Below are 16,613 nucleotides of genomic sequence, written 5' to 3'. Positions count from 1 at the left end.
CTACTTAAGCTGTACCCTACACGCCTACAAAATTTGTCCGAACCGTTTCAGGGGCCCTTTAATGTTGTCAAAGGCCTTTTCAATATCTAAGCCTAGAATTGCCTTAGTGGAGCTGGTAGTGTTGTCTACGATCTGGTGTTTAAGCTGAAGCAATACCTCCTGTGCGGAGAGGTTGCGGCAGAATCCTAGCATGGTGTGCGGGAATGCGTCATGATCTTCGAGAAAGTCGGTCACGCGGGTGAGGACTGCGTGTTCCATGACTTTGCCGGCGCAAGACGTAAGCGAAATCGGTCTTAGATTATCGAGCGTAACTTGCTTGCCAGGTTTAGGAATCGTGATAATGCGGGCCCGTTTCCACGCTTTGAGTAGGGAACCCCCTCGGCAGCACTCATTTAGGTCGGCCGCGAGTCGGGAGATTGAGTCGTCGTCTAGGTTGCGGAGTGTCTTGTTGGTAACCCGACCTGGGCCGGGCGCCAATCGAGTGTTTAGTTCGAACAGGACTATCCGAATTTCCAATTCGCTAAATTCCGCATCCAGTTTCTCGTTTGCGACGCCGTCGTATTCGGCATGCTGGATGCTTTCGGCCTTCTTCAAGTAACGGTCACGTATTGCGTCGAGGAAGTTATCGCCTTTATAATCTCTTACTAGCCTACGAGTCCTGTGGCCTTGAGCGGCCCGAGTCTCCTCTGGATCTAATAGGTGTCTAAAAAGGCGCCAAGCGCTTGCCCCGGACATCTGCCTCTCGAGGCCGTTGCACGTGTCTTCCCGTAGTGCCCTGCATACCTGGAGTGCGTGTTCTTCGATGCATCTGTCTAATTGTGCTATGCGTTTGCGCAACGCCTTATTAAGTCTTTGGCATTTCCATCTCTTTAGGAGGGCTCGCTTTGCTTCCCACATGTGTAGGAGCCTGCTGTCAATTATTTCGAGGTTCACCTCGAGCGGAACGTCGCTCGTTGCTGCGCCTATGACCCTTCTGAGTGTCTCGGTCCACTCGTCTATGTCTGTAATCGGCTCGTCACTTCGCCCCGCTTCTTCTCGCTTCCTGCGGAACATGTCCCACTTCACGTGTTTGAGCTTACGACCTTTGCTTTCAGGGTTAGTACCACGAACGCTCGGGCCCGTGCCTATTGTGATCTCGATCAGGGCGTGGTCACTACCCAAATCTTTCTGCGTGTTTTGCCAGTGCGCTGTTGTTACATTTGAAACGAACGCAAGGTCTGGTAATGTATCGGCACTCACGCTGTTCCCTCTGCATGTAGGATCGGCGAGATTTGCGATCGGTTCAAGCCTTTGGTCTTGCGAGTCTTCCCAAAGGTGTTTGCCCTGGGGCGTTTCTTGGGTGTAGCCCCAGGCTCTGTGGGGCGCGTTAAAGTCGCCCGCAACAAGTAGAGCCTCGCCGCTGGAAGCCGCACGCGCGCGCCCCGCAGCAGGTCCCCGAATCCGTGCTGCAGCGTGGGTTTACTGTAAACATTAAGGACGAAGAGTCCTCGGCCGCTCTTAGGAATTAATTCTACGAACACGTGAGGTATCTTTACGTAGGCAAGAAAGAGAAAGAAGATCAGAGACGCTGGCTGCTGTGTGTTGTTCGTGGTCAGCCATCTTAGCTATTCTGACTCATCCTGTACATATATTGTAAATATAGTTTTTATATCCTGTCAACATCCCTGTAACATATTGGTGAGAGGTGCGGGGTACCATGGCTGGAAACGGAGCTCCGCAGTGGAAATCGCATCACCGTCTGCACCACGAATGGCGGTGAGCACGCGGGATCAACGTCGTTGCCGCCTCCAATGTCATCGTCACCAGCTACGTCGCTGTCACCTTCGGTTGTCGTTGTGCAACCCAAGGATCCTGAAACTTTCTGCGAGACCGATGGCACCAACGTTGAAGAGTGGGTGGCCATGTACAAACGCGCAAGTGGAATCAACAGATGGGACCCTACGCTTATGCTAGCTAACCTGTTGTTCTACCTAAGAAGCACAGCAGAGGTGTGGTACGAAAACCACGAAGAGGAGCTAACCAGCTGGGAACAATGCAAAAAGAAATTGACAGAGTTGTTTGGCAAACCAGCCGGCCGCAAAATTGCCGCAAAGCAGGAACTAGCCTCCTGTGCCCAATCCGCCACGGAGTTCTATGTCTCACACATCCAGGACATGCTTGCTCTTTGTCGTAAAGCCGATCACGACATGACAGAAACTGACAAGGTCGGGCACGTGCTTAAGGGCATTGCTGACGACACGTTTAATCTGCTCATGTGCAAGAGCTGCTCTACAGTTGACGCAAATTAGAGTGCCAACAATTCGAGCAGGCCAAAAGCCGACGCATCTTACAACCGTTCGCCAGACTTCCCAATACTGCCGCAACGTCGTGTGGAGATCAACCCACACAGCAGCATGCGTCGCCAGCAGAGGACGTGGTGCGAATCATTAGACGTGAACTGGATGTGATGGCCCCCGCAGCTTTCTGTTCACGTAGCCCTGATGCTACCACATTCTCAGATCCCCTGGTACAAGCCATTGTTCGCCAGGAACTTGAACACATTGGTTTATAGTCTGTGTGTAGTGTACTGTTGCCAATCCCAGAGCTAACGAATACCCTTCTACTATTTTCGCTCCACCCCAAAGCTACTCTCCACGTTATCGCAACCCGACTGAGTGGAGAACTGCGGACGACCAGTCGATATGTTTCACCTGTCGCCGCATGGGTCATGTTGCCCGATACTGTCGCAACTCGTGGCCCTCAACACCTCGCATGCCGACCAACCTGAGCCGTTTTGATGGAAATACCCACAATGTTTCGCCCACCGCCAAGTCTAACAGTGCCGCCAACTCTGCTCGGAACACGTGGTACAGCCGCTCACCATCGCCACACGAACATCAGTCTCGTTCACCACAAACACATTGCCCATCTTCCCGTTCACCGCAGTCACGTCGCCTTTTGTCCCCTGTGGCTTTAGGCCACACCCTTTCAGAAAACTAGAAAATGCAGCCCTCGGAGGTGGTGCTGCATTGCCGACTACTGCAGCATATCCTCTGTCTGTACCCACAAGGAGAAGTGTAATTGACGTCAAAATAGATGGCATACCTGTCCAAGCATTCGTCGACACTGGAGCCCACAAATCTGTGATGAGTGCTAGCCTACGTAGACGTTTAAAGAAGGTCCTCACCCAAGCAGCTGCCCGAGTGCTTCGTGCGGCTGACGGCGGCGTGCTGGTTGTTCTTGGAATGTGTACTGCGCATTTAATTATAGCCGGCCACCCTACTTCTGTTATCTTTCCTGTGATCGACAACTGCCCTCACGGTGTTATCCTTGGATTGGACTTTTTATCCACTCATTCTGCTCTCGACTGCGCGACTGGCGTTCTTCAGTTAGAACTGCCTCAACTCGCCGATATTCTGAGTACAGCCCCACCACGCTTGTGCTCGCTTCAAGATGTGCGTCTGTCACCTGAGGCAGTTACTTGCGTCTCAGGTTCCTGACAGTGAATATGTGCTTCACCCCATCACCATCGTGCTTTTGAACCGAAACATTGCTGTTCCGCAAACGCTGGTCATGGTTACAAATAATGACGTCGTACTACCGCTTTTTAATTTCAGCCTGTGCCCTCAAGTGCTTCCGGCCGGCATGTTCTTGGCCAGTGTTTCTAGTGGTTGCGAATTTGACATTGAGAGTCTGAATGCCGAGAGTGGCTTATTAGCGCCAATTGCAGCTAGCTGACAGCTCTGGTTCCTTAACGGATGACTTCGAGAAAATGATTGCACCTGACCTCACCTCTGCACAGGCCACGGACATACGACTCCTGCTTAAATTGTACAGTGAGATCTTTGATTTTGGTGACAGGCCATTAGGCCAAACATCTGTTGTTCAGCACCGTATAAACACTGGTGATACGAATCCTATTCATCGATGTCCCTATCGTGTATCGCATGCTGAACGTAGAGTCCTTGGGCTTGGTTACATTTGTTGCATGCCTTGACTCTATAGTGTCCTGGCTGTACACTTTGCTGTTCACTCCTGTGAAAGCCTGATAGTGGCCATAGTATGAATAAATAAAAATAAAAATCACCAGATAAATAACATGGCCTCTCTATGCAAGCAAGCTATTGGGAGACTTACATAAAGAGTTCTGTCAGTTCAAAAAAGTGAAACCAATAAAGTCCCACAGGGACATTTAAGGGCAACCTTTAGGCATTGCTGCAGCCTTCACATAAATTATACATCAAAACATCTGAAACATAATGTTTGAAAAAAGAATACGACAGTGTTCCATGCAAAAGAACAATTACCTTCAAAATTTTATAAATGTATAAATGCCGCATTCAGGTTACATATGAGCCATCAGTAGGGTAAATTCAATGCTGATCAGCTGGTCCCTTTATGTGTTGATCCGTTAATGCTACACTATAGCTAGACCATGGCATCATCTTGCATCATGTTATTTCAATAACTACTGCATCACTCCACCAAGATTGTTAAAGCAGTCTTGTAAAATTAGCCTGCTAGCAAAGATGCTCAAAGGCACTGAAATGACACTGTATAGTTTACAAAACCTGCCTCGATAGCCAGGAACAATGCATTAGAGGATTATATCACGGCAGGACACTTACCAGGCATGTCAGGATCCATGCCATCCACAGGTAAGGTGTGGAGGAAATGGTGCTCACATGGGTACAGAGGAACCTTTACTTCAGGTGTGCTCATTTTGCCAAGTTGTCGGCCAAACTATTGCAAAATACAAGTGCATATGACAATATCCAGTTATCCATATTTTGTGCTAAACCAATGCCATGTGTGATGAACACTAATTAACCCTGTTTTTTAAAGCAAGAAATGCTTACTAGTGGTGTTAACAAGGCTTTAACTAGGTTCACAATCTCAAAATTCTCGTAAAGCCTTGCCAATATTGCAAATCTCATGTAATCTCACCAAAACAGAGCGCAGGCTATCAGAACAAAGACAGTCCCCCATCACTAAGCCACCAAATAAGAATGCAAACACACAAAATAGCCTATATCCAATTGTTGAGCTAGAAGCCAAGTGCTCTAATTAACAAATGCTAACAAAGTAATAAAGCAAAGAAAAGAAACTTCTGCCCCAGCAGGTCAAAGCTGCATTCAAACTCTGAAATTCTTAATTTGAAGGTCCTTGCTCTAGTGAGTAAGTGATCAATTCAACAATGCTGGCACATGCTCCCATAAACTGTGTCTGCTACTTGTAAAATGCAAGAAGCATGTCAGAGAATGAAGTGCCAAGGCAACAAATATATGGGACAACAATTTCTACCAATGCAATTACTATCATCAGTGACAAAGATAGCAGTATTATCTAAAGTAGGCAGAGGTGAAACCCAACACATGGAAAAAGAAAGTACCTATATTCCACCTTAGCGACAAAGGGAAAAATGATTGTAATGAGTACACAATTGACATCAAAATTGATGGAGCTTTAAGAGTGGGAGAAATTTCAGTTCAGAGGAGAAATACTATATGCTTTAGAAGCAAAAAATTTGCTGCTTCGGGCAAAGAAACAATGCTTTGGATGAGTAACTTACAGCTCTGGTGCAAAGAGGAAGCTCTGCATGAGGTTAACAAAAAAAAATGCTGTATGAATTAGTCCTGAAAAATTGTGTTCATTATGTATTATACCAAGATGCACGTTTTTTTCTTCAACTTGCTGCCCCATTTTTTTATTAATGCATAAGAAGATATTGAACCTCGAATTCGCAAGTTAATTCTGTATTTCAATAAGCAGTTAATTCTCCCATTGCTGTCCTTGTCTACATTATCCATTTCATCTGGTAAACGTTTCATTTGTTAAAGCATTTCATCTGCTTAACTCATGTTCACAAGTGGAACACATACAGCTGCCCAATTTGTAATAGGGTGCGCGTGCCGTATCCTCGCACATTAATAATAATGCACCTGGATAAGCTCCCGCACTTAAAGAGCATGTTAGTCAGAGTGTATGGTACACAAGCACTCTGCTAGGAACTACTGTGAACTTGCTTAATATATGGTGGTGTGCTTACTGGACGGAACAGCATAGGCACAAAGCTCCAACCTTAAGAAGAATTGTGCACGGTGCGCACATTGAAACAACAAGCTACAAACATCAGGCTACGTGACGGGCAGGGACAGCGAATACAAAGTGCCCCTGCGGCCAGAATTATCGCATTATTTTGAGTAGAGACTGTTTTAACAAAGCACAACACAGAGCAAAATTAGGTATTTTCTTCATACTGCTGGCACTCTAAAAGGCAATGAAATTGATTTTCACAAAAGTTCTTGTTTTTCTTTGCTCGGTTATTCAGAGCATGTGCATGTCGGCACAGGCGTGGTGCAATACCTGCAACAAATGACAATTTGGCAGTGGCAATATTGGTTTGCAGCATGTAGCAGCATTCCCTTCATGCACCAGTTTTCCGCAAGTGGTGCAGCACTTCCATCATTGAAGCAATGAGAAGGAAGGAGCAAGACTTTTAGAACATTATGCCTAACCTACATGAAAACAGTAGTGAGCCTACAAGAAATGTTAAATTGCTGGTTAAACTATACACTACCACATTTGCAAACCAAAGAGGAGCAAATACTTGCTGGATGTGGGAAAATGCTAACACTGCAAATTCTTTAAGAACAGCTTTAGGCAATTGAAAGCTAATTGAATATGATATCAAGAAGTCCAAATATTACAAGAAGGCAGGCTCGTAGCTTTAGTGGCCATATGAATTGCAGTAAACATAAGCTGGCTAAGTAAACATGCAGGTGTGACATACGCAAAAACACATGGAGAGAAAGAACTGGATGACCACGAGCGCCATCGGCCAGAAGTAGAGGGTCTTGCTGGCAATAAGAAGGCATGAGAAGACCAGGAATTAGATATGAATGCTGGCATGCGATAAAGATTATTTATGCTTATCATTAATTTTCAGTACAGGTCAGATTTGTTTTTTCTCATGCTTAAAATAAAGCTTTAGCATGGGGGCTCCTATCTAAATACATGGGAACAGAGAAATAATGTTTCTTGGCAACCACTGCAGCAAATTTAATGAGGCTTGTTACATTTAAAAGATCAAGTTAAAATCTAGTGACTATTGTGAGCCAAATTTTTATTTAGGCTGGCAATTTTTTGATAAATGTTGTTGAAAATTGCACGGTTTCTGAAAGAGAAACTATCAAGTTAACAACTCTGCAACTCAGAAATAAAAATCATTTCACGATTCTGTAAAGTGGATCTAATAGTACTTCTAAAATGTACAAAACTGATGTATTATACATGGCTCTCATGAATACCACTAATATGTCAGTAAGACATCTGCAAAATCTTCACAAATATTGTAAGAAATTCACGCAAGATATAAACTAATATACTAAATTTGTCCATTTTAGACGCTTTACCGGATGCAGTTTACAGAACTGCATTATATGTTTGGTGCGGAGCTACCTACGCATCTGTAAAGTTCACGCCACTATTTTTTTAAGCTAACCAATTTATGGAAATTTTTATTAAAAAATCCATACCTAAACCGAAATTCTGCTTCCTACAGTCACCAAAATTGAACTTTCTCTCTTAATTGCAACACATTTCATTCAAATCGGTCCAGAGGTTGTCTCATAAAAGCATTTCTATGTTTTACGTGCAGTTGAATCGGTGACATCAGAGTTGGCCCCGAATTAAAGCTTCCTAGTAAAAAGGAAAGCATTTGAACTTCAGTAGAGCATTACAGTTGAACCTCATTATAAACAAGTCGCATTGGCCACAAAAATACTTTCTTTATATCCAATATTTGTTGTAAGCACACACATAGATATCTGCAAAAAAAATTTTTAATTCTGATAGAGCTGCCTTCGACCACCCAGAAAATCATCTCCTGCAGATTTTGATGGCCCGTCGGCATCTTGCAGTGACGATACAAGATGTTGGAACAACGATAAATTACAAGTACATGTTCTCTGCACCACTACAAAGATGCAACCATGCGATCGGTGTTATCGCATGCGATCGGTATGTTGGCTTGCCAACTGTGGTATGACCAAGCCAAGCTGCCAACGTCACTGGACACTTCGTACACCAAGGAGATTAGGGGTGTGCTAATAGTGATCTTTTAGATAGAACTGAATACGAATTGAACAGTGCCAGAAGCGAATCAAATCAAATATTGAATAATTTTCAAATAATGAATAGCCATTGTGACAATTAATATAAAACGATGTTCCCATCCCAATATTGTTAAAGTTGGCAAGTTACCGTTAATACATAGTACATTATGAAACATTGTTTATTAAAGTCACAAATGGAGCATTAAGAACAAACAAATAGTTTTTTCACATGCACAGGGCCCTTCAAAGAGTGCAAACGATTGCTGTACTGTCTGTAAAGTATGGCTACCTAAGTTGCATAGCCTGCTCTATTATGCAAGTTCTCATTTTATGTCTCTACTATGCCCACGGGGGTGAATATTTCCATACTATTGCTCCAATATTATGTTTATGTGGGCACAGCTGATGTTTCGAAACATTCGAAAAGTATTCGAAAAATATTCACATTTACGAATGGTGAATATTCGATTCGAAGCCCAAAATACTTGACACTACTTGATTCATTATTTAAAAGTTATGATTATTTGCACACCCCTGGAGGAGACCACCATGCGGAAGAGTACTCCACTACTATGGCTGTCAGTCCAGCCCATGGGTCTGATTTCAAGCTCTATTGCTGATAAGGCCTACAAGTGCAAACATATTCACGTAGACCTTCCCACAACAGCTTGTCACCAGCCACTTTGCCAGTCACACTGTTAGGCAGCAAGGCCTAACCAGCACCACATAGATGGCAACCAAAGTTGCGTTCTCATGTCTAGGCATGGCCGCCATGTGTGCACCATCACGCGAATGATTCATGCATGAAACACCACACAGCATCTCAAATTTTGGTAATTGCTATTGCATATACATTGGTGCTTAGGGGTAGCTATAGGTGATGATGCCTCGGGGTACTCTGAATAATTTCACAGGTCTGAAACATCAGGTGTCTGGAAAGTTGATTGGCGACATTAAACATTTTTGCCACCACAATATACAGGGTCCTGAATATTTGGCTGCGCATGTCCAAAAAAGATTTTGTGCTCATCGCTGCACTGTTCTTGCTCAAATTTTGCAGAGCGATCGCATTTCGGCATCGACTTCGTTTAGTATAACACTTGGCACAGTTAACAGCCTGGTTTCTAAGAAAAAAGTGGAAATTTGCCTGTGCTTATGGGCATTCGAGTTGCTGCCACGGCGGCGCAAGCATAAACTTGTGTCGCCACCTGTCGTCATCTCCAGAAAGCAGCGTTTAAAGAAGGGCAGTCGCCTGTTCCAGGAGCAGGCAACATGCGGCAGCCCTCTCTGAAATGCTGCTTTCTGCACATGGCGGCAGGTGGTGGCACAAGTCTGTGCCAAGGCTGGCTTTTCAGATGCCATTTTTCCCATAAACAAAAACAGTTTCTCATTTTTGTCTTAAAAAACAGGTGATTAATCCTGCCGAGTGTTATACTAAACGAAGTCGACACCAAAATGCGATCGTTCTGCAAAATTTGAGCAAGAACAGTGCAGCAGTGCGTGCAAAATCTGTTTTTGAATGTGTGCAGCCAAATATTCAGTACCCTGTACATTTTGAGACACGTAGAAGCAATAATTTCCCTTCGCAAATCCAGATACCATGTTGGAAACTGAATTTTCGATTTCGTTATAGCAGGAGAGCAGTGGCACAGCAAGGAATTTCTTTTTTGAGGAAAGTGGTGTTACGGACCTCCAACCGGTGCCACCAGTGTTACGAACTTCAACCGCTGCACCACGATTACGGCTTTGTGGTCCCGTAGCGCTCGTCACCCGTTTCGTGACAGAGCGTTGGTAGCGAAGACTCCGAGCCTGGCGTCGATGAGAATAACAAAAGGGACTTTATACATTATATACAGGTTATCATACAGGACATAAACGGATCGGCACTGGGGCCGAGAGCTCACACAAACGCGACTGTTCTCGCACGACGGCGTCCGGCGAAAACGCGTGACACATCTCACCCCAGTCGGGAGCGACCCTCTCTCCAGATGGGGTCGGCAGATCCTGTTTTTCAGGCGGCGTGTCCCTGCTTTTATAATCCCCGAGGCCCATTGTCACTCAAACGGCCCAATACAAAGTCAGCACACGCCGGTCGTCCGAGGGGTCCAACCAGCGACCGCGCTGGCCACCCGGTTCAAAGTTGGCGCGCACGGTGACCTCCAGGCAAGGGAGGTGCGGCGCCGGGCTGTCGGGCACACGCGAACACGTTTGAACACGCTGCTTCGCCGAGGCTTCTCTCGCACGAAGGCGCAGCCTCTTGACTGGTGAAGGGAGAATTATGGCGCTCGCAGGATAGATTCTGCATCTTGCAGATTCGGGATCCGGGCTTGTGGTAATGGCACAACAGCATCCCCGCCCTCAGATAAGGCGCCGGGAAGACGAGCTGCCTCCACGTGGCTCGGATGCCAGGCGCGCACGTTCGTCAGGCTCGTCCAAGTTCACGTCCAGTGTCGGGACGCCAGGTAACCTCACGTGCCCAGGTCCGACTCGCCAGGACAGGAGCTCTGCTCACCACGTCGTCGCCAAGGCACCTTGACCAGCTCCGCTCGGGTCGTTCCTAAGACCTTGCTTCTCGCCACTGGTCCCGCTTGGTCGTTCTGCAGCTTGCAAAATCGACCGGCAAAAGGCAACACCCAACACGAACAAGTGCCCTCTGTCCCCCGTCAAACACCAGACAAAGCCATAATTCAAATCAACCTAATTAATCGCTATCCCCTTTTGCTCCCGCTGCAACAAGAGGCAGGTGTACGATCTAGCACACAAGGCTCAAACAATCAGTTTTCAAATCAACAACACAACAAAATAGAAACAATTAATAATCAGCAATAATAATGACAAATAGAATGGTCCCCTTGAAATCGCTTTGGACCGAAAACATACTTCTGAGGAAGCAAATGAGGTCATTCATTTTTCCCGGCGATATTTTCGCGGAATCTGAAGCTGCTTATATTTGCGACCCTGCTTATCCGTGTAGCGGCGGTACAATAAGCCAGGTTCCTTGCCAAATGAAACCCCCTTTTTTTCCACTCCCCGTTTGACGCTCTTCCTCAGATCGGCTAATGAACAGCCTTCCTGTTGCTCGCGAATCAGACTTTTTCTTTCAACTGCAGCCTGCTCCTGCCGGCTGGCGGAAACCGGAGCGAGTGTGGAGCCCGCGTCGCCTAATTGCGGCGTCGAGTCTATATCGCGGCTAGCACTGCACGCGTCACTCCCACTCACTTCCAGGACCCGCTCGTCTAGGCCAGCCTCCGAGCTCTGCCTCTCCCGTGACTGCTCGCCACTCAAGTTACCGTGATCGGTCCGTGTGCCGCACCGCCTTTCGCTCACCGACGCTAAGTCAAGTTCCCTCGACAGCGGGCGCGCTTTGGATCGCGTGGGGGCCATGTACGCCACGTCGGCAAAGAATGATTTGCCGTGATCCCTCAGCAACTGCTCCGAGCTATTTGAGAAGAGGTAGGAAAATTGCTCCGGGAGGGCGGCTGACACAGCGGCTTCGGTGTTAAGTTTCCCAAATTCTCCTTCAATGCTAACCGTTGCGATCGGTAAACAGACACTCTCCTTCTCGGCCACTTGCCGTATCCTAACGCACTCTCCCGTAAAATCACTCGAGGAGACGAAAGACGGGTGAACAACGTCCATAGTTGCTGCAGAGTCCCGCAGTGCTCGGCACTTCTTGCCGTTTACCTTAATTTCCTGCACATAGGGCTCCAATAGACGTATGTTTTTGTGAGTTTCCTGTATCGTTGCAAAAGCAATTCTCTCTGGGCAGCTTGCAGCGATGTGCCCTTGCTTTTTGCAATTGTAGCAGGTTAACGGTCTCCGTTTTTCAAAAGAACGCGTCATTTCGTTTCGCTGTTTCGGACCATCGTCATCATTCTGAGATGCATTCTGTCCATCCCTTACAGTTTCTTTGGGAAGGGACTCGTCGTCCCGAAACTCGCGACGCGTGATTTCCTTCCGTTCGTCGGGCTTCCCGTAAAACCCATCTCTTCTATCTGCTTTTTCTATGCGCACTGCCTTGCTGTGCAAGCTGCGGCGGGTGTAATACTCTTCCGCTAACTCTGCTGCCTTGTTTAGCTTAACCTCCTTTAGCCTATCTTGCAGCCAGAGCCGGACATCCTCATCAATGCAACGGTAGAACTGCTCCAACGCGATGCATTCGACAATTTTGTCGCGGTCGTCGTAAACCTCTTCGCCCTTCAGCCATTCCACCAGGTCGGCTTTTAGACGAAACGCGAAGTCAACATTCGACTCCTTACCCTTTTTTGCATACCGGAACCTCTGCCGGAAAGCTTCGGGCGACAATTTGTACTTCCGCAGTAGCGCTTCCTTCACATCACTGTAGCTCTCAAACGCCTCTTTCGATAAGCAAGTTATTACGTCTGATGCCTCCCCAGGAAGCAAGGCTAACAGATTCTGTGCCCAAAGGGATCGCTCAATGCTATTCCGTTCGCAGACGTGCTCAAATTTCACGAGGTATTTGGCCATATCCTCTCCGACGACAAAGGGTGGAAGTTGATCGCGTATTCTTGGAACATTAGAAGTGAGACTAGGCGCTGGCGAGCTATTTCGGGTCTCCAACTCTTTCATTTTAAGCTCGTGCTCACGAATCTCTCTCCTTTCCTCCATGCAACGTTCCTTCTCCCTCTTTTCCTCCTCGCGACGTTGCTGTTCTCTCCTTTCCTCCTTTTCCTCCTCGCGACGTTGCTGTTCTCTCCTTTCCTCCTTTTCCTCTTCGCGACGTTCCTGTTCTCTCCTTTCCTCCCTTTCCCGACGTTCATTGATTTCCGCCCAGGCCTCTGCGGCTTCCTCAGCCGTTACGTCCCCAGTCCTCATGACCTCAAGGATCGCATTCTTTCTTTTGGTTGAGCCCAACTCAATGCCCAACTCCTCACAAATTTCGAGAAGTTCCTTCACCTTGTACTTCTCCATCGTTCACACTGTCCTCCTGCTGTTTACCCTTTTTGAATATACCTGCCGTACGCTACTATAACACTACTAGTAAGACATATGCAAGTATTTCACACACTGCCCTGTTTACCCCCTCAGCATCCCCTGGTTTTCAAAACACTCTTACTAGGCTTGAAACACACAAGGTTATCACAATGCAACACCAAATCCTTCCCTAAGCTACTATAACCTGTGTCAGAGAAAGTCTGGTGTTTGAGGTAAACTTCAGGCACTCACCGCGCCGAGGTAGCTGATGCCGGTCAATCCCGTAGCTGCCATCCAGTGTTACGGACCTCCAACCGGTGCCACCAGTGTTACGAACTTCAACCGCTGCACCACGATTACGGCTTTGTGGTCCCGTAGCGCTCGTCACCCGTTTCGTGACAGAGCGTTGGTAGCGAAGACTCCGAGCCTGGCGTCGATGAGAATAACAAAAGGGACTTTATACATTATATACAGGTTATCATACAGGACATAAACGGATCGGCACTGGGGCCGAGAGCTCACACAAACGCGACTGTTCTCGCACGACGGCGTCCGGCGAAAACGCGTGACACATCTCACCCCAGTCGGGAGCGACCCTCTCTCCAGATGGGGTCGGCAGATCCTGTTTTTCAGGCGGCGTGTCCCTGCTTTTATAATCCCCGAGGCCCATTGTCACTCAAACGGCCCAATACAAAGTCAGCACACGCCGGTCGTCCGAGGGGTCCAACCAGCGACCGCGCTGGCCACCCGGTTCAAAGTTGGCGCGCACGGTGACCTCCAGGCAAGGGAGGTGCGGCGCCGGGCTGTCGGGCACACGCGAACACGTTTGAACACGCTGCTTCGCCGAGGCTTCTCTCGCACGAAGGCGCAGCCTCTTGACTGGTGAAGGGAGAATTATGGCGCTCGCAGGATAGATTCTGCATCTTGCAGATTCGGGATCCGGGCTTGTGGTAATGGCACAACAGTGGGAAGTGCACTTACTAGAAAAGCTTGACTGGGAGGGGGGCACGTGCCCTGTGTACCTTCCCCCCCAGCTACATCCCTGCGGGAGTGCAAACCATTGAATTAAAGCACAACCAACCTAATTTTCTATTTACTTCTTTATAACCAATAGTTCATTACATATAATTGTGTTAGCTATATCAAAGTTCGGCTGTATTACACTTAACAAAAAGCTACTTTTTTCTAGAAGTCTATTGAAAGGAGTACTTAAAGGTACCGACAAAGAAATTTTGTGTAACACTTTTATGCTTCATTATATAGCTGCCAACTGCACAATCACTGTATGGGTCAATTCTAATGCGCAACAAACAATTATTTCTACCTTCGTTTAATGTGAACAAGCTCACAATCTGCATGAAGTGAAGCAAGCTGAGCGATGTTGTTACGTTTCAACATGGCCAGAGACATTAATTAGACGTTTGCCACTAGGCCACCCCAACCAACCAGCGTCTACTAAGAAGTCACCGCAGCATTGACACTGACTGCTGATGGGTCCACAAAAGGCACCCACCCCCACCACTACCTGACAGCCTGAACTAATGATGATAAGGGCCAACGTCAAATGCTACCCAGGTTGCTATCCTGTCCCCTATTCATGCTCCGGGTGAACGGAGGCTTCGGAGAAGGGGAGGCTGCGGAACGTTGCGATAACATGGGCATGGTACCGCAACCAATTCGACGATTGTGATTGGCTGCAATACAGTCATCAGATTCCCTAGCAGAGTCACCTAGGGAAGATGATGGTATTAAAAGCAGAAACTTTTCGTGCAGGGAGGCCGAGGTGTCCTGATGTGAACTTGGACGTTTAACATGCTCCTGCATGGAGTGGGCTTCTGTAACTGCAGCCGAGTAACTAATGTCAAATAAACCCTTTTTCCTTCATTCCTGCTACTGGATGTAATCATCGATGGGCTTGATGGATTCCTTGCCCGAATGCCACCTGGACCCACAACAAACTGGTTGACAGTGGTGAGACCAAGAAGACAGTCCTCACGATCTGGGATTGACAAACCTGTGAACGTGGCTCCGGGAGACACAAACTTCGCAAGATCGAGGAAAACTACGGACGGAAGAGAAACTTCTACGGATCCGGCATCAGCAAACCTCCTCTTAGTGGCTCAGGGAGGCACAACCATGGCAGTAATGGCATGGAGTCTTTGATGACTCTGGGAATCTGGAAGGAAGAGCAGCAGAAGGCAGTTCCACGATCTGAGATCAGCAGACGTGGGAAAGTGGCTTCGGGAGACATGGCCTTCGTAAACTCAAGTTTGGGTGAGTGCTTGAACGACTATGTTTTGCCGGACAATAAGGACAGGGTTCTATCAGGCAAGCAATTAGCTATGATTGATCGCCACCAGGTGTGCGGGCATACAGGGGAAGTTGTAGATCAGCTCTCGAAAAGCATGTACAGTACAGTGTTAAAGAAAGAGGAGCTGTTGCTTTTGGCAGCAGAGCTCGGTATGGATATTAACCACAAGTTGAGGAAGCTCGAAATTCATAGTGCGATTGACAAAGTGGGTTTCGATGAGAATGAGCTCATGGATGCCTGAAAAACGATATGTCGTGAGAGGAAAAGAAGGAGCGCGAAACGAAAGAAAGGGAGGAAGAGAAGAAGCATGAAAATGCAACACGAGAGGAAAGTAAGAGCGGAAAAGAAATAAAGGCAGCATGATATTGAGCTCGTGAAAATAGGACTAGAGCTAGCGAGATTAGCACGCAGGGCGGATACGGTGCCGCCACAAACACAAAGCGTTGACATGAGTTTGCTTCAGCGGTATGAAAGAGGTGATGACATCGGCCTCTACCGGGTCAATTTTGAACGGATTTGTGAGAAGCGATCATTTCACCAGGACAAATGGCTGAAGCGGTTGCTTGAGTTGCTGCCGGGAGAAGCCTCACAAGTCGTAGCCCAACTGAGCACAGTGGAGGCAGGCGTGCACAGTTCAGTGAAGGCAAGTTTGCTCGTAAAATACAATCTTTCCACAGAGGAACCTTGCATAGATATCGAGACAATGGCAGCAGTCTCCGATGGGCTACCGGAAAGATGCCCTTACCTTTTGTCAAACAGCTCAGAGTTGCTACTGAATAAAAGTGGGTGCGCATTTCCCGAAACTCAGGTCATGGCTTTGACGAGGTTCAAAACACGTGAACTAGTTCAGAAGATAAGTCACGACAATGAACAAAGGGCACAAAAGGAGGATGAAACAGCTAGCTCCTGAAACATAGGTCAGCCGGTGGAGGAAATCCTTCCGATTTCCTTGACAGAAATTCAGAAAGGGGGTCAGGCGCTGAGTTACGATGAAGAACACAGTGCCAAAGAAAGAGGATGGAACAGCTAGTGTGGAGACATAGTTACGCCAGAGCAGGAAATTTTTCTGATTTCCCTGACAGAAATTCAGGAAGTTGGTCAGGCTGAGGAGCCACCAACGGTAAGTATAATGGTAAGCTTCCAGTCAGGATCTGACAATGTCTGCCGAATGCGATCAAACCCATTTTTATTCTTCTTTAAATTTCCTTCTCATGATCAGGGTCCCCTGTGAGTAATTGGCCTAAGTAAGCATGCTCCTTCACAGACTCTAG

At 47.2% G+C, this 16,613-nt stretch overlaps 1 protein-coding gene across 2 annotated transcripts in view; it reads right to left on the bottom strand.

Annotated features, from left to right (window-relative positions):
- Positions 1-16,613, bottom strand: part of LOC135900077 (pyruvate dehydrogenase phosphatase regulatory subunit, mitochondrial) — a 157,888-nt gene that overhangs the window by 101,665 nt on the left and 39,610 nt on the right. For both annotated transcript variants that reach the window (XM_065429525.1, XM_065429526.1), the window contains exon 8: positions 4,608-4,722. In XM_065429525.1, the coding sequence (XP_065285597.1) occupies positions 4,608-4,722 (115 nt within the window). The remainder of the gene's footprint in view (positions 1-4,607; positions 4,723-16,613) is intronic.

The sequence above is a fragment of the Dermacentor albipictus genome, chromosome 1, assembly GCF_038994185.2.
Source record: "Dermacentor albipictus isolate Rhodes 1998 colony chromosome 1, USDA_Dalb.pri_finalv2, whole genome shotgun sequence".
Taxonomy (NCBI): Eukaryota; Metazoa; Arthropoda; class Arachnida; order Ixodida; family Ixodidae; genus Dermacentor; species Dermacentor albipictus.
The sequence above is the reverse complement of the archived record's forward strand: the minus strand, read 5'-3'. Positions and strand labels throughout refer to the sequence as shown.